At 39.3% G+C, this 20385-nt stretch overlaps 1 protein-coding gene across 1 annotated transcript in view; it reads left to right on the top strand.

Annotated features, from left to right (window-relative positions):
- SLC9A2 (solute carrier family 9 member A2) overlaps nt 1-19784 on the top strand; it is a 100642-nt gene extending 80858 nt beyond the window's left edge. Inside the window, exons 8-12 of the mRNA XM_011281070.4 lie at nt 5251-5412; nt 12924-13020; nt 15111-15242; nt 16767-16857; nt 18180-19784. Of these exons, the coding sequence (XP_011279372.3) occupies nt 5251-5412; nt 12924-13020; nt 15111-15242; nt 16767-16857; nt 18180-18550 (853 nt within the window). The 3' untranslated portion in view covers nt 18551-19784. The remainder of the gene's footprint in view (nt 1-5250; nt 5413-12923; nt 13021-15110; nt 15243-16766; nt 16858-18179) is intronic.
- Nucleotides 19785-20385: the final 601 nt, after the last annotated feature.

Below are 20385 nucleotides of genomic sequence, written 5' to 3'. Positions count from 1 at the left end.
AAACTATATTTTGGTAGATTCCTCTGCTGCTTGCCTTTGCTTGCCTGACTTGCTAGAGCCCCTCGCTCTCCCTGCTAACTTACATGAAGTTGACCAACATACCAATTTATGTAGTTTCACATAAGGGAGTTTTTGCGTACTTACTGTTTGTCTACATGTTCCGACATGGTATTGGATTACACGAGAAATCTAAACCATGAACTCAGGACTTTAAAATTCTGCAGTAAAATAGAGGTAACAACACAGACACACAGCAAACCGGTGTGTGTGTACGTATGTATGTGTGTGTGTGATATCATTAGGTGATCAAATGAGTTACAGAGACTCTAAGTTCGAGAGCAACCTTTACAAACCTGGCTACACCTTTCTATTAATGTAGAAAAGTTCCTTGGACCTTTTAGTGGACCTTGGTGGACCTTTTAGCAACCTTTAGTGTTACTTTATTAAGTAAAGAAAAAATATTTTATTTGTCTGGAGAGAGTGCCCAGTTAGCCACATGGGAGCACAGAGTAATAAAGCAAACTGAAATCTCCATCGTAAAAATATGGAGAAAAATGGCCATTTATCTTGGGCAGGATTTTACATTTTTTGCAGGCAGGAGGTAGACGAGAGAAGCTACCCATCTCTGTTGTGACTTTCTACGCTACCCTGCTTTACATCGCTGGAACCTTCCTAACAAAGATGGATCCTTGTCTTCGCCAAGCCAGCAGTAGAGACTTTTCTGCCTTTCTCTCTCTCTTGTTTTCTCAGCCCGGCCCATTTTCCACCTGTATCCTCCCTTTCCACCCGACCGCTTTTCTCCCTTCTCTAGGCACCCCTTCCTTCCCTGGAGGGACAGGAGAGTGTAGTAGCCCACAACGGTTGGCTCCTTTCCAAAGGGGCGATGAAATTAAAGATTTATACCACTCCTCTGCCTCCCAAACAGGGGGAAATAGACATGAGTAGATAGATGTAGGCATCAGGTCCGCAGCCACTGGGACAGTGGTAGGAGGGATTGGTGGACCCTGTGATTCTGTGGGTTTGATCTGGAACAGCAGAGAAAAGTCTGGCTACATCCTGTCTTGCAGGCAGAGATACTCTGTCTCTGGGGTACGGGAGTCTGCTCCAGGCTGATTTCTACATGCTGCCAGGGTAACTGGACCATAAATACTAAAGAGGGCAGAGCCAACTCTGATTTCCTGTCCGAAAGGTGGTATTGCGTTGTGTCTCACGTTTTTCTCTGCAGTGTGCATACTTCATTTCAGTCCTGTATATTTCCATGCCTCATATTCTCCAGGTAGATTTCAAATACTTCTCTGGACTGTCAAATACATTGTATGTCGCAGGTAGAGCAGGGAAGTGGGTGTGGGTGTGGAGGAATTTGGTGCTGACGCAGGCCATTTTTAAAATTAGCTTTCCGCAGATCCTATCTCTGGTATGTACATGATTGTTGATGTTAAAGATCACATATAAAGAAGTGGATTGTTTCAGGTATGTTGGGTATCTTTCCATTTCGTCTGGAATCCTTATGCTGTAAATTTCTAGTGGTCTTGCCAGAGAATTCTTGAGGCATTTGATGCTTTGAGGAAGGGTAAGGCGCAATCCTTCGAGTAGGGAAGTTTCTCAGACTTGGTAAAAGTTGCCTAATGATGGCGAAAGGAAGAAAGCACCTAGGCGTGGCTTGGCAGAGAAATGAAAGGTGTGGAAATAAAGAAAAGAAAGTACATATTTCCTATGCTAAATAGATCAGATGTCATTGCCCTTGATGTTAATTCTTCTGTTGAAGAATTCTTCTCTACTGAAAAGCTAAAGCAATAATAAAAATAACAGAAGTTTAAAAAGAGGGGTCGCTGTGGGGCACCTGGGTGGCTCAGTTGGTTAAGAGTCCGACTCTTGATTTTGGCTTTGGTCCTCGTCTCACAGTTTGTGAGATCGAGCCCTGCACTGGGCTCTGCGCTAACGACACAGAGCCTGTTTAGGATTTCTCTGTCTCTGTCTCTGTCTCTCTCTCTTCCCCTACTTGCTCTCTCTCTCTTTCTCTCTCTCTCAAAATAAATAAATAAACGTTAAAAAAAAATACAGTGAAAAGATGTGCTGCTGATGCCAGGAGTCCTGGCCTAATGGGCCTAACATGAAGTTGAGAATAAACGGAGAAAAAAGTTAGCTGTGTGTTTAGTGTTGTGGCCCCAGTGGAAAGGATGGCTCTCTTTAATTATTCATAGCCCTCCAGTATAGAACAAAGGACTAGTACCAAGAATGTGGGTTCACATTGTTTCCTTTCATAGCACAGGTGTACCTATAAACCTCTTTGGGCTTATGGTGATCACTGTAATGCATTTCTTTCTTTCTCAACAAATATTTATTGCATGCTGTTTTGCTTACCTGTTGGCATAATAATGTTACATAATAAACTGCCCTGATATACAGCTGTCCAAACAACAGTCACATTATGAAAGCATATGAGTCACGCGTCTGAGAGTCCAGGATCTGGGGCTGCGCCGGGCTGATGCGGACAGGTCTTGCTAATGCTTCAGGGGGTTGGCTAGTTGTCAGCTCATCCTGGCTGGCCTTCTTGTATGTGACTGGAGTAACAGAGCTCTGCTTCCTGTGGCATTCACCTTTGTCCTGGGACTCATGAGTCACTCCATGCATGTCCTTCTCATGGTAATTGTGAAAACAAAAGAGATAAGCTTCAATACGCAAGCGCAAGCCAACAAGTCTGTTTTAAGCCTCTGCCCCAATCATCAATTAATTAATTATTTAATTAATTAAATAATTAAAGCCCACTGACCAGAGCAAGTAACGTTATTGGGGCCAGTGGCAGGAAACAGGACAGCACAGGTCACCTAGGCCGTGGCGGAAGGACATTGCCAAGTAATATGGCAGAGGGTGTAGGTACAGGGAGGAATCGAGGCAAAAGATCTCTTCTACCATCCATGCTTATAGTGTACCAGGCACTGTCCTAGGCACTGGTGATACAGGAAAAAGTGGAAAAAAACCAAAAACAAAAACAAAAAGTCTCTGCCCATATATACCATTCTAGTGCTAGGGGACAGAAAGCAAGATAAATAAATTATATAGCATGTTAGAAAATGATTAAATGGTATGGAGAGAAATCTATCTGGGAGGTAGAATGGGAAGTTAGGAGGGTGGGAGGGAGACAGCATGCCTTTCTAATGGGATGGATGGGAAAGCCTTTTGGAAAAATGGCTCTTAAGGAAAGACTTAAAGGGGGGTCTGCAACTGTGGGGCAGGGGTGCTCCTGGTAGAAGGAATAGTGGCTACCAAGCCCCACAGGTGGCAGTAGAACTGCCAGTTTCCAGGGCAGGAAGGACACCAGTGAGGCTGGATGTGAGAAGCACAGTGCTAAGAGGTACAGCTCCAAACTGTGTAGGGCCCCCAGGTCGCTGTACGTTTACTCAAGAGAGATGCAGCGTTGTTGTATGGTTTGACTTACCGTTTTACCGGGTTCTCTCTGGCTTCTGTGTTGAGGGTAGTCTGGAGGAATGCGGTGGTGGAAGCAGGGAGCCCAACTGGGTGCCTGTGTCAAGAATCCACTAAGAGGCGCGCCTGGGTGGCTCAGTCGTTAAGCGGCCGACTTCGGCCCAGGTCATGATCTCGTGGTCTGTGAGTTTGAGCCCCGCGTCGGGCTCTGTGCTGACAGCTCAGAGCCTGGAGCCTGTTTCAGATTCTGTGTCTCCCTCTCTCTGACCCTCCCCCGTTCATGCTTTGTCTCTCTCTGTCTCAAAAATAAATAAATGCTAAAAAAAAAAATTAAAAAAAAAAAAAGAATCCACTGAGAGGTGATGATGTCTTGCATCAGGGTGGATCCAAGAGATAGGAGGATAGAAGTGCCGAGGCATGGTGGGATTGTGTGTGTGTTCTGATGGTGGCACTAACAGAAATTTCTGGTAGAGTGGACATGGAGTATTAGTTTTCTAGAGTTGTTAGAGTACCACACATTGGGTGGTTTAAACAGTAGAAATTTAATTTCTCACAGTTCTGGTGGCTAGAAGTGCAAGATCAAAGTTATCAGTACATTTGTTCTTTCTGAGGGCTATAAGTAAAGCATCTGTTACAAGCCCCTCTCTTCGGCTTGTAGATGGCCGCCTTCTGCCTCTCTACATGGTCTTCCCTCTGTGTGTGTGTCTGTGTCCAAATTTCCTCTTACTATAGAAACACCAGTCATATTGGATTGAGACCTGACCTAATGACCTCATTTTAACTTAATCACCACTGTAAAGACCCTATCTCCAAAGACAGTCACATTCTGAGGTACCGGGGGTGAGGACTTCCACCTGTGAACTTTCAGGGGCCCACAATTCAGTCCATAACGTGGAATGTCAGAGAAGGAGAAGAATCAAAATTGACTGGGTGGAGTGGTCATTAGCTGAAATGGCGAGAACTATAGGAGAAGATGCATTCGGTCTGGGAAAGTCAAGTTGGAGAACTAGATATCCAAGTGCAGATGTTGAATAGGCAGCTGAATATTCATTTCTGGGATTTGGGGGTGAGGCTACAGCAGGACACAAACATGGGAGTCGCTGGCACAGCGACTCTGGGCAAGATGGCTAGAGAGCAAGTGGAGGTAGAGAGGACCAAGATGGAACCCTGAGCACTCCTACATCAAGAGGCCAGAAAGAAGAAAAATACCCAACAAAAGAGACTGGGAAAGAGGTAGGAGGGAGCCCAGGGGAATGTGACGTTCCGGAAAATGACCTATTAAGCAGGACAGGTCAGGAAAGGTGAGTGCTAATAATTGGCCATTGGATTTATATTGTAGGGTCACCGATGACCTCAGTACAAGTAGCTTCAATGGAGTGCTGGGGACAAAAGCGTAATTTGTGAATGTGCAAGAGAAAATCCGTGGAGAGGAATTGGAGATAGAAAGCATTAAAAACACTTTTGAGTAATATTGTTGAAAGCAGAAGCAGTGAAATAGCAATTGTTAAAAAAAAATACGTAGTTTACTCTGTTATTAGTAAATATTAGATACATGTATATCATGGCTGGATACAGCAGTGTCATTTATGTATACATATATATGCACATACATTGAGGTCTACGCATAAAATATATATATATATATATATATATATATATATATATATATATAATGATCAGATGAGCTAAACATTGCTACTGAGTTTTTCCCCCAAGTATAGTAGAAATGATTTTATTGGTAAAAGCAGGTTTGTTGTTTTGTTGTTGTTGTTGTTGTTTGTCAGTTTAGTATTAATTACTTGAAGCTCTGATTTCCTTTATTTCCAGGTTTAAGAAGTTCGATGACAAATACCTGCGGAAGCTGTTGATTCGGGAAAACCAACCCAAGTCAAGCATTGTGTCTTTATATAAGAAGCTTGAAATAAAACATGCCATTGAGATGGCAGAGACGGGGATGATAAGTACTGTTCCTTCTTTTGCATCTCTGAAGTAAGTGCTGTTTTGCAAATAAAAGTTAGTATTCCTGTGTATGTCTTTATAGTTTTTGGAAACCGGTAATAATAACAAATTTGACCTCTTCCTGGACACCTCACAGAAGAGTGAGATCCTGGTTAAAATGTGCAGCCTAGAAATGTGTGCCGTATGTCACATCATGTCACGTTAATTTTAGAATTGACTGGTCAGCAAATACTTTGTCATGTTTAGGATGGGTATGCCTTTATTCTATCTTCTTAATGTAATTCAGTGCTTTTTAAAGGTGCCTCTTTAGCGAGCATTTTGAAATGGAATATCTTAAGGTGTGCTATTATAAATGCGCATGTGGATATAGCTATTTCCTCATAGATTATTCATGCATCGTAGCTTAAGGCTTGCAAGGAACATTAGTGATCATACGGTATGATGGTTCTCAACCTAGGCTGCGTATTAAAAATATCTGAGGAGCATTTAAATGATACAAATGTCTGGGCCTCACGCACACCAATAAAACCAGGATCTGTGGTGTTAAGGCCCAGGTATAGGTATATTTATAAGTTCTTCGGATGTTTCCAATATGCAGCCAGAATGGAGAGCCACTGACCTAGTCTATCTCCCTAATTTTAAAAATGAGGAAATGAAGACTCAGAATGGTAAAGTGACTTACCCAAAATTTTTATAGCAAGTCCATAGCAGAGCAGTAAATTACTGCTCAGTTAACAAATGAGGTCATTTTATCGTGTAAACATCAGTCCTTCCCTGCCACAAAAATAACAGAAATTACAGGTTCTGCTGATTTCTTCTTTCACCGATGAGCTTGAAGTGCGTTTAAAGAACATGTCACGTGATTAGAATGCTATCAATGGGAGAGTTGAAATAAGACAAGGAAACTCCAAATTACACCCAACCATATTAACTAGGGTTTTTACTAAGACTGTACATCCCCTATTAAAATTATGGGAGTTTACCCAATCCAAAATAAAAAGAAATAGTGATCAAGAATGGCTTGGAGGTAAAGGCATTATATTGCGCTAGGAACAGTAGTTGACTGAGCGCAGTGACTGATTTATAGTCCTCCGCTGCAGTAACTCGCTATGTGACCTTAAGCTGGTCCATCTATTTCCTTGAGATTGAGTTTCTTCAAGTAGAAAATGGGGCTACACTTGATCTTTGTTTCCCTCTAGCTTTACAAATCAATGATCTTTCTTACTCACCATTCCTTTCACAGTTGTGGCAAAGGATAATTCAATTATTCAGCTTCACAAAGGAGAGCCATTATCTTTGCGATCACGAAGAAATCTTAGTTTTCCTCTCTGTGTAGAGTTCATTTGGAAGCTGGTAGTAAGCAGAAGAAAGGCAAAGGCTTAAGGTTATGGAAGTAGGTAACAGAATTAGTGGTCAGCTGCATGGCTGTGTAAATGAGTAGCATATTGACCATTGCACAGCTCCTGAAACATTTTCTTTAGAGAAAATGAAAAGCAGAAAGGGAGGTAATAAGGAACTGTATTTCTGACAGTCATGGACTCAGTGTTGTAGTCCAAACCATCCTATGCAAACAACTAGAAAAAAAAAAAAGCACAAAATGTATTTTTAAAACCTGCTGAAAAGCTGGAAAGCACCAGTGCAAAGAAGAATTTCTTGGCCAAGAGTCAACAGAAAAGGAAAGTCCAAGAAGATGGAATGGGCATTTGGTGCCATTTTTCCCCCTGGATCACAGAGAAGTTATCTGAGAGTCTAAAAGGCTAAAACAGAATACAATTGGAATTCAGTACCTACTAAGAAGGAGGGGTTCTTGTACCCAGCTTATAGGCTATTACTTCCAAATTCTACCCTTTAACCCTCAAGGGAAAGAAGTCTAGCCTAGTCCCAGCTGCTTGAGAGAAATAAACTTAAATCTTCTCCAGAGGAAAATAAGATTATAAAGAGTCTTAAACTGCTTCCATGATTTTTCCTATATCGTGTCTATCAACCAATCCAAAGCATAAGAGTAGACAAGGAAGTGAGATACTGAAAACACTGAGAAAAAGATAAAACAAAAACAGGGAGTAGTAACAGACATAAAGGGGATTCACATAATTAAGTTATCAGGCAGGGACTTTAAAATAAAAATAACAGTATGTGTAAGGAAAGAAAATGGCATTGATGCTTTTGACATTGTTGTGGGGGATGATATAAATAGAAAAGATCTAAGTGGAATATTTGAGCTAAAACTAAAATAACTAAATTTAGGACCTCATTTGATAGTGTAAAGGCAGATTAGATACAGCTATCGAGAGAATCGACTGATTATAAGGTAAGACAGAAGGAATAACCAGAATGAAGCAGAGAGCTGGTGCGGTGGGGCGGGGGTGGGAGGGGAGCATGGGAAATGTTGAAAATAAAGTAAGAAATATATGGGATTATGTGAAAGTTCCAGGAGAAAATGAGAGAGAAATTAGTAGGAATAGTATTTTAACAGTTAATTACTGAGCATTTCCCAGAGAGATAAAAGACAAACCCCAAGCAGATTAGATAAGAAAAATACCAAATGCAGGTACATGCTAACAAAACTGCTAAAAGTGAAAGACACAGAGAGAATTTTAAATATGATCAGCGGGAAAAAGAGACCTGTTTTCTTCAAGTAAAAAAGAAATGCTGACAACTGATTTTTCAACAAAATTCTGAAAGCAAGCAACTGATAATCTATAGAGTTCCATATCCTGCTAAAATATTCTTCACAAAAAGGAGAATGAAAACATTTTCAGACAATTAAAAATCATCATACTAAATTGAATGATAAAAAATTTCAGGCAGAAGAAAAAAAAATTCAGAAGGGTAAGACAGAAGGGTAAGAGTCTCCATAGAGAGAAGGGTTGGAGATTAAGGAAGGAATTAAAACAATGGAAATGAGTACTTGTAATAGCTAAATGAATATCAGTTGCATAAAGTAATAATGTCTGTGTGGTTTTGAATGTAAGCAGAATTAAAATGAACAACAAATACAGTTTATAAATTGGGAGGGAGGTAAATGGTGTTGTGTTTTGATAACCTTGTGTTGTCCAGAAAATAGTAAAAATTATTTTGGATTTTAATAAGCCAGTGATTAATGTTGTAATCCCAGGTGACCACTAAAAAAAAAAAAAAAAAAAAAAAAACCAGTAAAAGAACATAAAAGCCAACCTAACTACAGAAAAGAGCAAAATAAAATAAAATTTAAAAAGGCAGCAAAGTAGAAAAAACAACTATAGACGAGGTAGAACAAATAGAATGCGAATACTAAGATGATAGTCTTGAACCCAAAGGTAATTACATTAAATACAAACATTCCATTTGAAAGGATGGATGATCAAAATGGATAAAAATATACAACTCACTAAGTGTTGCTTATAAGAGATAGCACTTCTAGCTAAAAGTACAGACCGATTGCAAGTGAAAGGTTGATAAAAAGGTATCTTGTTAAAGCACCTAAACAAAAGAAAGTTTGTATAATTATATTATTACCATAAAATGTAAACATTACATTCTGCATAACAGAACCACAAGTAGAAATACACAAATTCATAATCATAGTGGATAACTGTATTGCTCTTCTAGGAAATGATAGAATAAGCAGACAGACTTTCAACAGGGATATAGAAGATTTCAATAACATAATAAATAATCAAGTCTTAAAAAGTTTCATATAGGGTATGTTCCCTTATCAGGCGGAATCAGAACCAAAATAAAATATAAAACAGCATAAAAAGTAGAATATCCCTGTAGTTAGAAGTTAAATAAAAATTGGATCTAGTAAGAAATTATGCTATAAATCAGAAAATACTTTGAAAAACAGGATGTATGAAAACTTGTATAAAGCATTTTTAGAGGAAAAATTTTTTAACCTTTAATGAAAATGTTAGAAATACAGTTAATAGGCAAAAAAAAAAAAAAACACAACAAAGTTAGGCTGAAAATCAATAAATCATACTAGGAAATTAGAAAAAAGGAATGACAAATTAAACCCATAAAAGAACAGAGAATTTGAATAGTACCATAGATACTAAGGAAATAAATCTGTACTTGAAATTGTTTCTACAAAGTAAACCCCAAGACCATTTGGCTTTATTTGTAATTCTACAAAATATTTAAGGAGAAAATAAAACCAATCTTCCACAGACTTCTTCAGTAAGTAAGGAAAAATGGAAAGCTTCCCAAATTGCCATATGGGACTAGCATAATTTTGATACTAAACCTGACAAAGACACTTATCAGAAAGGAAAATTATAATAAACCTGTAAAAATTCTAAACATAATATTGGCAAACCAAATCCAGAGATCTATAAAAAAGATACACATCACAATAATTTTGGTTTATTCTAGGAATGTAAGTATGATTTAAGAGTCAAAATCAATCCATTATTTACCACTTTTACTGAATAAAGGAGAAAAATCAAGGGTTATTATCTATCTGTAATAGAGGCCCAGAAATTATATGATGAAATTCAATATCCTTTATTTTTTTTAAATATCTAAGTAGACTAACAATAGAAGAAATCCTTTCTCAAGCTGATAAAGTTTGTTCATGAAAAATCTATGGCAAATACGATTTTTAATGTTGAAATGTTGAAAGATTTATCCTGAGATCAAGAACAAGGATGCCTATTATTACTATTTCTATGAATATTGTACCAATGGTAGGTAAGAAAAAATTTAAAAGTTAAGGATAGGAAAAGAAATACAACTGTTACTATTCCCAAACAGCTGGATTGTTTTCAGAGGAAATCCAAAAGAACCTACAGAAAAGTAATTAGACATAATAAGGTAATTTATCTAGGTTTCTTAATACATGGTAAAAAAAAAAAATCAGTGGTGGCTTTATAAGTATCAACAAATAGAAGATGACACTTTAAAAAAGGCTTAATTTAGAATGGTATCATGAAACATTCATATACGTCAATGTCAAACATCAAAATGAAATTTAGAGAATATGTGTGAGACCTCTCTGCAGAAAGTCCAAACCAGATAAAGACTATATTAGTAAAAAGAAAGACTCAATATTATAAGACTATCAGCTCTTCTCAAATTGATCTGTGGACTCAAAGCAATTTCATTCAAAATTCCAGTGTGTAATTAGACAGTCTGGTCCTAACATTTCTGTGGAAACATAAAGGGCCCAAATTAACCAAGACAAAATTGTCTTTAACATGAAAGAACAAATTTGGAGGATTTATACTATCAGGTAGCAAAACTGTAAAACTCCTATGATTGAGACAATGTGATTCCTGGGTAAGGATAAAAGAACAAACAGACCAGCGGAACAAAGTAAGAGTTTGGAATAGACCCATTTTCATAGAAGCATTGTTTGTCATATCCAAAAGTTGGAAATAAGCCAAATACCCATCAATAGTAAAATGGGTAGATTGTGATATGTTCATGTAATGGGATATTGCACAATGAATAAAATGAACCAACAATAGCTACATGCAATAACACAGTTGAATCTCCAACACATAACGCTAAGCAAAAGAGGCTAAATTTAAAAGACTACCTATTATAAAAAATAAATAAAATAAAAAAATAAAAATAAAAAACTACCTATTGTATTTAAAAGACTCCATTTATATAGAGTTCAAATTCAGGCAAAAGTATTCTGTGAATTCCAAAGTTAGGATTGTGGTTGTTTTTGTCAAAGAGGGAAGGAAGTAGTGATTGTTGGGGGCATGTAATATGAAGTGGTTTCTGGGGTTCTAGGTCACGTTCTGTTTTTTGACTTGAGTAGCAGTTGTGCAAGTACACTTGCTTTATGGTAGTTCATTGAGCTGTGCATGTAAGATTCCTGTACTTTTTGTTTTCATATTACATTCCAGTAGATACACTTTGGGTATAAACAAGGGAGGTAGTTGGGCACTTACCACTAGAGTTATACAAACATATGTTGGATAAAACTTGGTGGGAACATTGTACAAGAAAATCAGACACCCAAAAGATTGTTACCTCTTGACTATATTTGTCCTTCTCAAGTCCTGTGAATTAACTTTGCTGATCAAACTCCTGATTAGATACCTGGACAGCTGTCTAAACAACAATGCTTTAGTCTAAGAAGATGCTTCTTAAAAACTCAAGAACAATTGAAGTTGAGGCAAAATTGAATCATTTATATCTAGAGAAGTCTGTCCTGCTGAAGCCTTAAATCTCTGTATCTGTTCCTTTGCTTTTCTCCAGTACCAATGGGCATAGGTAATTAATATTATGGCTGATTTTCAGTAACAGCAAGTTTGCATTAAAAAAAAAAAAATAAAGGAACTATGCCTTCAATTGGTGTGTCCTTAGCCCATCTTCTATAAGACCTGGATTTATGTATATTAACTTTCTCAGCTTTATTCTCTTAATTTATCTTCTTAGCTATGTATTTTATTTTACTGTATATTTTTGTAGACCCTCTCAAAGTCTTTTTGAAGGCAGTAGAATAAAACTGTGTAAATACAGTTGGTTCTCATTGTTGGCAGTAGTCATGTCTTGTAAAATTGCCCTAAGCGCTGATTTGCCCATACTGAACAGTTGCTCCTAGGGGAAATACGGGCTTAGGTTCTGGTGAGCTTCTGGTCATAACATTTTCATCAACTGATGATATATAACCTCGTTTTATGTACGTTTCTATTTAAAGACGCCTTATTTCATATATATTACTATTTCATTAACATTCCTCTCACGGCCAGCAGCATTGTACTCATGCCTGAACAAAGCTTACCGAATATGACTTTTCTCTAGAAGGCACATCACAGCTTTCTTTTGTTTAGGAAAATTGGACAGCACTTCAGATCCATGCTTGGGGGCCATTTTAAACAGTGAAGTCACCAAAAGAAAGCACAAAAATGTGAAAAATGTGTCATTAAATAGACCACAAAAAGGACATTTGTTTACAGTACAAGACCTGAATCAAGAAGGCACAGTGTTGCCATGTTCAGCCTTATCCAGGAACCTGTGTGTTGGGGCACTCATATTTTCCCCCCACTTTGCACATGTCTGTGAAAAAGTGCCAGGAGTACTGATACTGTGTTTACAAGTAAATTTTAGCAAGTAGGTTACTTTACAAATATGAAATCCTTGAATAATTATGACTGACTGTATATGCATCCATATTATAAGTGGCGTCTTTGCAAATATTTATTATGATGTGTTTAAAGGACTAAGCCTTAATAGTAAAATGTAGCTAATTAAGTTTCTGTTGGAAAAAACTCAATCATGTATTACCTTATTTATGGAGTATTAGAAATACTAAAGTGAGACCATTATAAGCTACTATAGTTTTTCTTCCTTAAAATAATAATTGTATGGAAAAAAATAATTGCATGAACAGACTGTGAAAACTTGTGCATGATTCAACTTGTTTTGAATAATTTTGATGCTGAACAGTTTTAGAATTTTGAGTTATCTTAAAATACTGAATAATCCCTAAGCGTTATTCTTTAAGCTAAGATTCTACTTAGATGATATTCTATCTCAAAAAAAATTGATGATTCCAACATTTGTCCAATAGTAAAATATATTCTTCTTCTAAACTTTCACAGTGATTGTCGTGAAGAGAAAATAAGGAAGCTCACACCTGGTGAAATGGATGAAATCCGAGAAATATTATCCAGAAATCTCTATCAAATCCGACAGCGAGTGAGAATAATTTATTTAGCCAAGCATTTCCTTGCCTTTGGCTGAGAATATGCCTTCTGATTTCACGCTACCCAGTTGTAGCGGATATTGCCCTACGATTATGCCAGTCTTTTGCGAGTCCCACACCAGACAACTTCTCTTCTCTGGGTCCTATCTTGTTAGGGTGCCATTCCTTCCCAGACACCAGTGGAAAAATCTTGGAGTCCCCTGGGAGTTCTGTTACTCTGGACTTGGAGATAAAAGAATATGTTTTAACTAATTGTGAAAAAAAGAAATTGATGGCTCTCTTCTGATTTTTTTTTTTTTAAGAGAGAGATTGACAGCGCATGTGGGGAAGGGGCAGAGGGAGAAGAAGAGAGAATCTTAAGCAGGCTCCACACTCAGCACGGAACTTGACACAGGGCTTGATCTCACAACCATGAGATCATGACTTGAACCCAAATCAAGAGTCAGACGCTTAACCGACTGGGCCACCCAGGCATTAATTTTTTTGGTGAAATAGCTTTATAGCTTGTAGAAAACTTACAGCTTTAAGAAAACTTATCCAAATTCGTTTAATCTTCCTTGTTATTCATAAAGTGCTATAGTTTCTTCCTTTAATGTATCTCCCGAGTCACTTCTTTCACAGCTGTCCCATTGTTAACACCTCATTCTAACAGTTGGCTAATAATATAGCTAACATTTCGAGAGTGCATACAATTTGCCGTGCCCCATTTCGGCAGATATTAACTCATTTCTCCAAGTGGGGTGACTGTTGTTTCCATTCTGTAGATGAATAAATTAAGGTACAGTGAGGCGAGGTGGCACACAGATCACATCGCTTGTCAGGAGCCTTCCTCACCCATGTTGGGGTCATTTCTGCACTTTTTCAGCTGGTCTTCCCCAAAGCAGTCCCCATTCCATCCTGCATTACTATGGCTCCTCCTTTTCCCCTAAAGCACCTTTTAAGCAGCGTTCTCCTGTTAGAATTGAAACAAAACCACAGCTGTGGCTTACAGGCTAAACTATTCTCTCAGAATTTGGGATCTCTAATTCCAGGTTCTACAGTGTCTGACCTTACACCTCCTTGCCCTCCCCAAGCCCCCAGGTTCTGTCTTCCTTCCTTGGACTCTGTTCCTCTCTTCTCTGTCTCCACTTGGAACGTCCCACTGGTTCCTGCCAGCAGATCCACATCCTCCGATGTTTAAGGATTCCTCAACAGCCTCCGTATTATTCCCAGCCCTGTCTTCAAGTGGGGTAGCACTAGGAGCTGATAACGTACCACATAGTTTTAGCACTTAATTTCACAATTTTGTATTACTTTGTTAGCCTTTGATGTCCAGCCAGCCAGTAATTTTCTGAAGGCAGGACTTGAGCCTTGTTCTCTATCAGTTTTGCATATTTCTTCAAGATTTAATATTTAATAGTTCGGGACACAGGGATATTCCCAAGAAGAATATATTAAGACGCCAGAAAATGAACTCCCTCGCTAATTACAGTTTATTTTAGGAAACTTAGAAAACTAACAATGTGTGCCATGTCCAGCCCTGGTTTAGAAATTTTACTGCTTCAAATACTGGCACATGGTAATTGCCGGTGATAGCCCCCAGCCTTTTCAGTTTGACCACCCAGTTGTAAAAGTGTTCTTAAGTTTAATCACAAGGACACGGCACCACCAAGTGGCTCAAAGTGGTTTGTTTTCATACCAGTAATTCCTGTTCAATAGAGAATTTATTAAGATGAATTGTATCATTTTCCCCAGCTACTAATGAGGGCTAAAAACATATAAAGCACTTCAAGGTAGACAGAGGCATTTGATGAGTTCCATCATTTTTCTGATTTATGAAGATCACGCTTTTGAATGAAAGATATTTTATTCACACACTTTTATTAGAAAACAAGTGCTTTCAAAATTTGAACGAATGTTAACTTTTTTATGAGTGTTAACAACTTTTATGCTTTTTATTCATCTATTTTTCTGCTCTGCACATTAGTTAAGTGCCTCGCTGAGGTGCAAAGCCAAAGAAACACAGCAAAGTTTTGGAATTTCTGGGGCAGCAATCAGGCTTTGTTTGTTTGTTGTTTGTAAAATGTCTCTTTTTTCATTTCAGACTTTGTCCTACAACAGACACAATCTGACGGCTGACACAAGTGAGCGACAAGCCAAGGAAATTCTGATCCGACGAAGGCATAGTTTGCGAGAAAGCATCCGGAAAGACAGCAGCTTGAACCAGGAGCACAGGGTAACTGGCGTTTTTTACCATTTGTCTGGGAGGAGGGAAGCTTCCGAGAGCAGAGCCAGCCGCCAGTCTGGAGGGTCTACTGACAGAATGGCTGCTGAGGGTTGAGTCATAGGAATTCTGAGATGGAGTTGATGGTAAAGTCTTTCTAGATATTTCTGGAACACCTATTATGTTCCAGTCACTGTTCTAGGCACTTGGAATATGTTGGTGAACGAAACTGACCAAGCAAGATACCTTCGCTTGTAGAATTCCTATTCTAGTGAGGAGAAGGCAGCCAGCAATGGAATAAATTATCTGTTATGTTAGAGGGCAGTGAGTGCTATGGGGAAAAAAACAAAAAAACAAAAAACAAAAAAACAATGCTGAGGAAGGAGATTGGGAGCACAGAAAGGGTCAGTTAAGTTGCAGATTTAAACAGCATGGCTGGACCAAGCTTCGTTTGGAAAGTCCTGATATCTCCAGGGAGAGGTTGCAGCCCAAAGATGGGCAAGTGGCACGTGCTGGAACTGCAAGGTCACAGCCGCTGGGGGGACGTGAGTGTTCACCTTTGCCCTTGGTGGAGGGCATTGTCAATAGATAAGGAAAGCCATTTTTAAATGACATTATGATTGATTGATTTAACGTAGCAGACGTTGTATCTTATCACTCTGACTCACAAGGTTGCATTAATTTTAGGATTGCATTTCATTTTTTAATAATATTCTGTATTGGGTCATCAGAGACCAAAATGGTAATGTGTGAACAAGATAATTATCTTTTTTTAATGTGTAAAATGTGGCAGCATCGATGAAAAGTTAAGGAAAGTAGGATTGTGGCATTTGAATTGTCAGCAAATTAGCTATACTAATAACTTTTTGTTCTATCATTTTCAAGACTTACTAAAGTAATTAAAACTCAAGTAAGCTACATTTTTCATATATTTTCTTCCCATACATATAGGTTCTACATATTTTTAAAGTTTATTTATTTGAGAGTGAGAAAGTGCAAGCGGGGAAGGGGGGTGAGAGAGAGAGAGAGAGAGAGAGAGAGAGAGAGAGAGAGAGAGAATGAATATGAATGAGAGAATCCCAAGCAGGCTCCCAGCGTGGAGCCTGACACAGGGCTGGGTCCCACAACCCTGGGATCATGACCTGAGCTGAAATCAGGAGTCAGACACTTAACTGACTGGGCCACCCAGGTGCCTTGTTTCTACATATCTTTTGTATATTCTTATACATAGGTGTTTCCTTAGCTTTTCTTTAAAAAGACTCAGTAGTTTGCACATCTTATTGTTAATGGTCCTGTTTTATTTTCATTTTCCTTAATACTGATTTCTATTACATTTTAGAAGAGATTTGGTTATTTTAAGTAAAATAATTATTGCTGGGAGCTTTCTTCCCTATGCCCCCAGCCCCTCACAAGTAATTTTGGAGTAGAAAAGTACAATTTTAATTTTTAACACCAGGGTTTGCCCTAAGAATTTAAACTTCTAATATACAATAAATGACATCTGCGTAATCTAAACATTTTCTGTGTTTCTCACAGGCGTCCACTTCAGCCTCTCGATATTTATCCTTACCAAAAAATACAAAGCTTCCAGAAAAGCTACAAAAGAAAAAGAATATTTCTAACACAGGTAATGAACTCAGTTGGAGCAGAGTCATGTTACTAATGTTCGCAAAATAGAGAAAATTTCCCATTCTTCTTCTTCATTAAGGACAATCTGTTTAATGGTTTGCAAACCTCAAATAATAATATGGTGACTTATTATTAGCATTGTAAGCTTTTTGGATGGAGTTCTGTGTACGTTATAAATAATTTAGCCAATGATTTTCCATAATGATTCCATTTGATACAGCACGAGCCACTATTGCCACCTGTGGTAGTGAACAGGTAAATAGAGAGTTGTGAATGTGCGAAGGAGTGTTTAAATTTTTACAACCTGCATATATTTTCATAAGGTCAACCATAAATTTTACTTCTGCCTGTAATCACGAGTCTAATATCTCTTTATTTAATGATAATCTTTGGGTGGACTCCCAGCCATTTTCTGTGAACCCCAGAAGAAATATGTTAAGATACCATGTTATTAGAATGTGGGATATAACCCTACCACGCCCTTTATTTTTGCTTATTTACTTAATTAACCAAGAAGAGGAAATTCTAATGCTGGCTGGTGGTGATGATCAGTGAGATGAGACCTGAGAAGGGAGGCCAGGCAGCACTGAATATGTAGAGCAGTGGGCCACGTCCACTAAGACCGGGTCTTAGGGCCCCAAGAATCTCAGCTCCTGGGCGAGCTCCCCGTCAGCTCTTCTACCCACAGTTCTCTAGGACCTGAATTTTGACACCAGCTCATTCTGATCATGTGTCTTCCCACTGTTTGTAAACGGCACATGGGTGTTTCGGCCCTTTTATGAAACTGCACAGGAGATAAAGAAGGCTGTCTCTGAGATTCCAGATCAAGACAAGAATTTTCCTAATAGCAGCCAATTGCCAATCTGCTTTCTGTGTGCCAGACACATAGCTGAGCCTTTCTGGGATCGTTCTGATGGGGCAGGTGGGAACACAGCTGCTGTTGCCAGATAGTCGCACTGTGACACCCACATGCACTGATTAATAATATCTCTTGAAGCTCGGTTACTTCACCTGCCGAATGGGCGCTTGTGAGGATTAAATGGGTTAATGCATTTCCAAGTGCTTAGGACAGTTGCCTGGCGCACAGTAAGCTCTTCGGCGTTAGTGTGGACAGTCAACGTTAACGCCCACAGAGGTTATGTATCATGCCCAGGTCTGTGGGCTAGAGGTAGCGAGCCCTCGGACCTCCCCTGCCCAAACCGTGCCTGAGGTGCCTGAGGGCACCGCAAATGCTGGACCCACTGTTGCATTGCTGAGTCACTTAAAATTCCTTCCCTCTGAAATGCTTGCCCATGTTGTCCTTCTTTTGCTCTGTGGTAGGTGGCAATAGCAGTGACTCGGACACAGATGTTGGGACTACCGTCCTCAATTTGCAGCCCCGAGCAAGGGGCTTCTTGCCAGAACAGTTCTCAAAGAAAGCCCCACAGCCCTATAAAATGGAATGGAAGAACGAGGTAGACGTCGATTCCGGACAGGGCCAGCCTTGTAACCCCCCAGCACCCCCCAGCAAAGAGGGGGGCACCCAGACCCCAGGCATGCTACGGCAGCCCCTTCTCTCCAAAGGCCAGTTTGGCTCAGTGCGGGAAGACAGTGTGACCGGAGGCGTCTGCCCCAAGCCACCACCCAGGCTGGTCCGGAGGGCATCGGAACCCGGCAGCCGGAAAGCCCGATTTGGAAGTGAGAAGCCTTGATGGAAATGGCCAAAGCAGACCTGGAGTGACTGGCCCAGCACAGCGGGGGGTTGTCACTCTGAAACATGACACAGAAGTGGAATCCATTTAATGCCCTCTATGCATCTCAATACTTCTTTGGGTAGCAGAGTCATGCCATTGACTTACAGGATGAACGCTCATCCCAAGAAGAGGAAAATCAAAGAAGAAAGTCCCATAAAATGCCTTTTATGACTTCTTGCTAGCAGTTGTATTCCTTGCAAGCCTAAAGGAAAAAAAAAAGTGTGCCTTTATTGAACTTGAATGACAGAACTTGAAATTTTTAACACACCCTTGTTGGTGAAAATTTTAATATATATATGTATGCCTCAAGTTTTATTTATGAAAACATATGTATATCTGTAATCAGTTTTTAAATGAAGGGCGCTAAACATACTCAACATCTTCCTGGGTTGTAAAAGGCGGCGCCCGGAGGATGGTGGGCAATTTGTTCAGAGTCAAGGTGTTTTGCCATCCTGAGCTGATGACCAGTTGGTACAGGAAGAGCACAGCATGGAGCAGACCATGCTCCATGAACTCAGACCAGGGAGACAACCAGAACATCTAGGCAGATGAGGTGGCCTGGCTCCCAGAGCGCGGATTCCCGTGAAACAATGAGTCAGCAGGACTTACTGTGTTCCTCATTCTGTATGTTTGGGGGTGACATAGGTTCCATCTCTCATTTGTGTTTGGCGCAGACAGGCTGTGTGGGTGACGTGACGTCTGACAGACTTGGTGGCAGCTTTTGATGAAGTTCCAGCGTGCAGGCCTCATGTTGAATGTGGGGGAGATAAAGCAGCACCTGCTTACACCTTGTGGGCAGGTTTTATATTGTGCAATACTGGGAAGAGGATACAGGAGATTCCCTTTCATGCCCCTCTAGGACTACCTGCTTCAGAATTTTCTGTAGAATGTTCTAGAACTTTGAGCCTCCAAGCAGTTTATTCAAACAGTATTCCAATATTTAGCAAATTGGTGAGAATTCAGGTCTTGAAATTTATTCGGGAAGCACTTTGGAGAATGTAGTTTTTTTTTTTGTTTTTTTGTTTTTTTGGTTTTTTTTTGCACTAGTGTGTAATCTGTTACCTCTGGCCCCTCAATAAAGTAGTGACTCAAATTCTTCGTATAAAAATGGATTCTCCTCATCTGAGTACTTTTTAAAAGTACAGCAGAAAGACAAGAAGTGGAATATAATCATTAAAGATTAATATTTGAATTTCTGTCTCTTAAACTGTAGATTTTATTGCCGTCTTGGTTTTTTTGGTTTTTTTGTTTTTTTTTCTTTCCTGAAAAACTCCTTTTTAAAACTTGACTAGAACAAGACTCTAAATGTCTGGGTTTAGATACAAACCCGGCCACACATTTTGTCCCCTGGGTGCACATTGGAAATGCAGCAGAGGACACAAGGGACCACGGTATTGTTGGTGGAAAAACATGAATAAATTAAACGAAGACTCAGTACTCAGAAATCCTCAACAACACTTCTCCTACCCCCTTCCTTCCTCCCCATCGACATGGAGAAATGAATCTTCCACCCTTTCTCGAGTGTTCTACAGTCTTGGAATACTGCTAGATTGCTGGGCGTGAGGCGGAGGGAGAGATAAGGACACGAGGTACAAGTTCATCAAGAGCACCATTTCCTTCCCAACCTCTTCCACGTTGGCCAGTGGAAAGTGGCACAGCCACAATTTGGAAACTGTAGGCTGAGGACTCTGTGCCAAATATCTTAATTTTAAGCAAAAATATTTATATAAAAATACATATATTTCATCTGCAGAAAAGAAATTAAAACTGACTTTTAGAATTTTACTATAGGA

This window comes from Felis catus, chromosome A3 (assembly GCF_018350175.1).
Source record: "Felis catus isolate Fca126 chromosome A3, F.catus_Fca126_mat1.0, whole genome shotgun sequence".
NCBI lineage: Eukaryota > Metazoa > Chordata > Mammalia > Carnivora > Felidae > Felis > Felis catus.
Note: the sequence above shows the minus strand (reverse complement) of the source record. Positions and strands in the feature narration are given on the sequence as shown.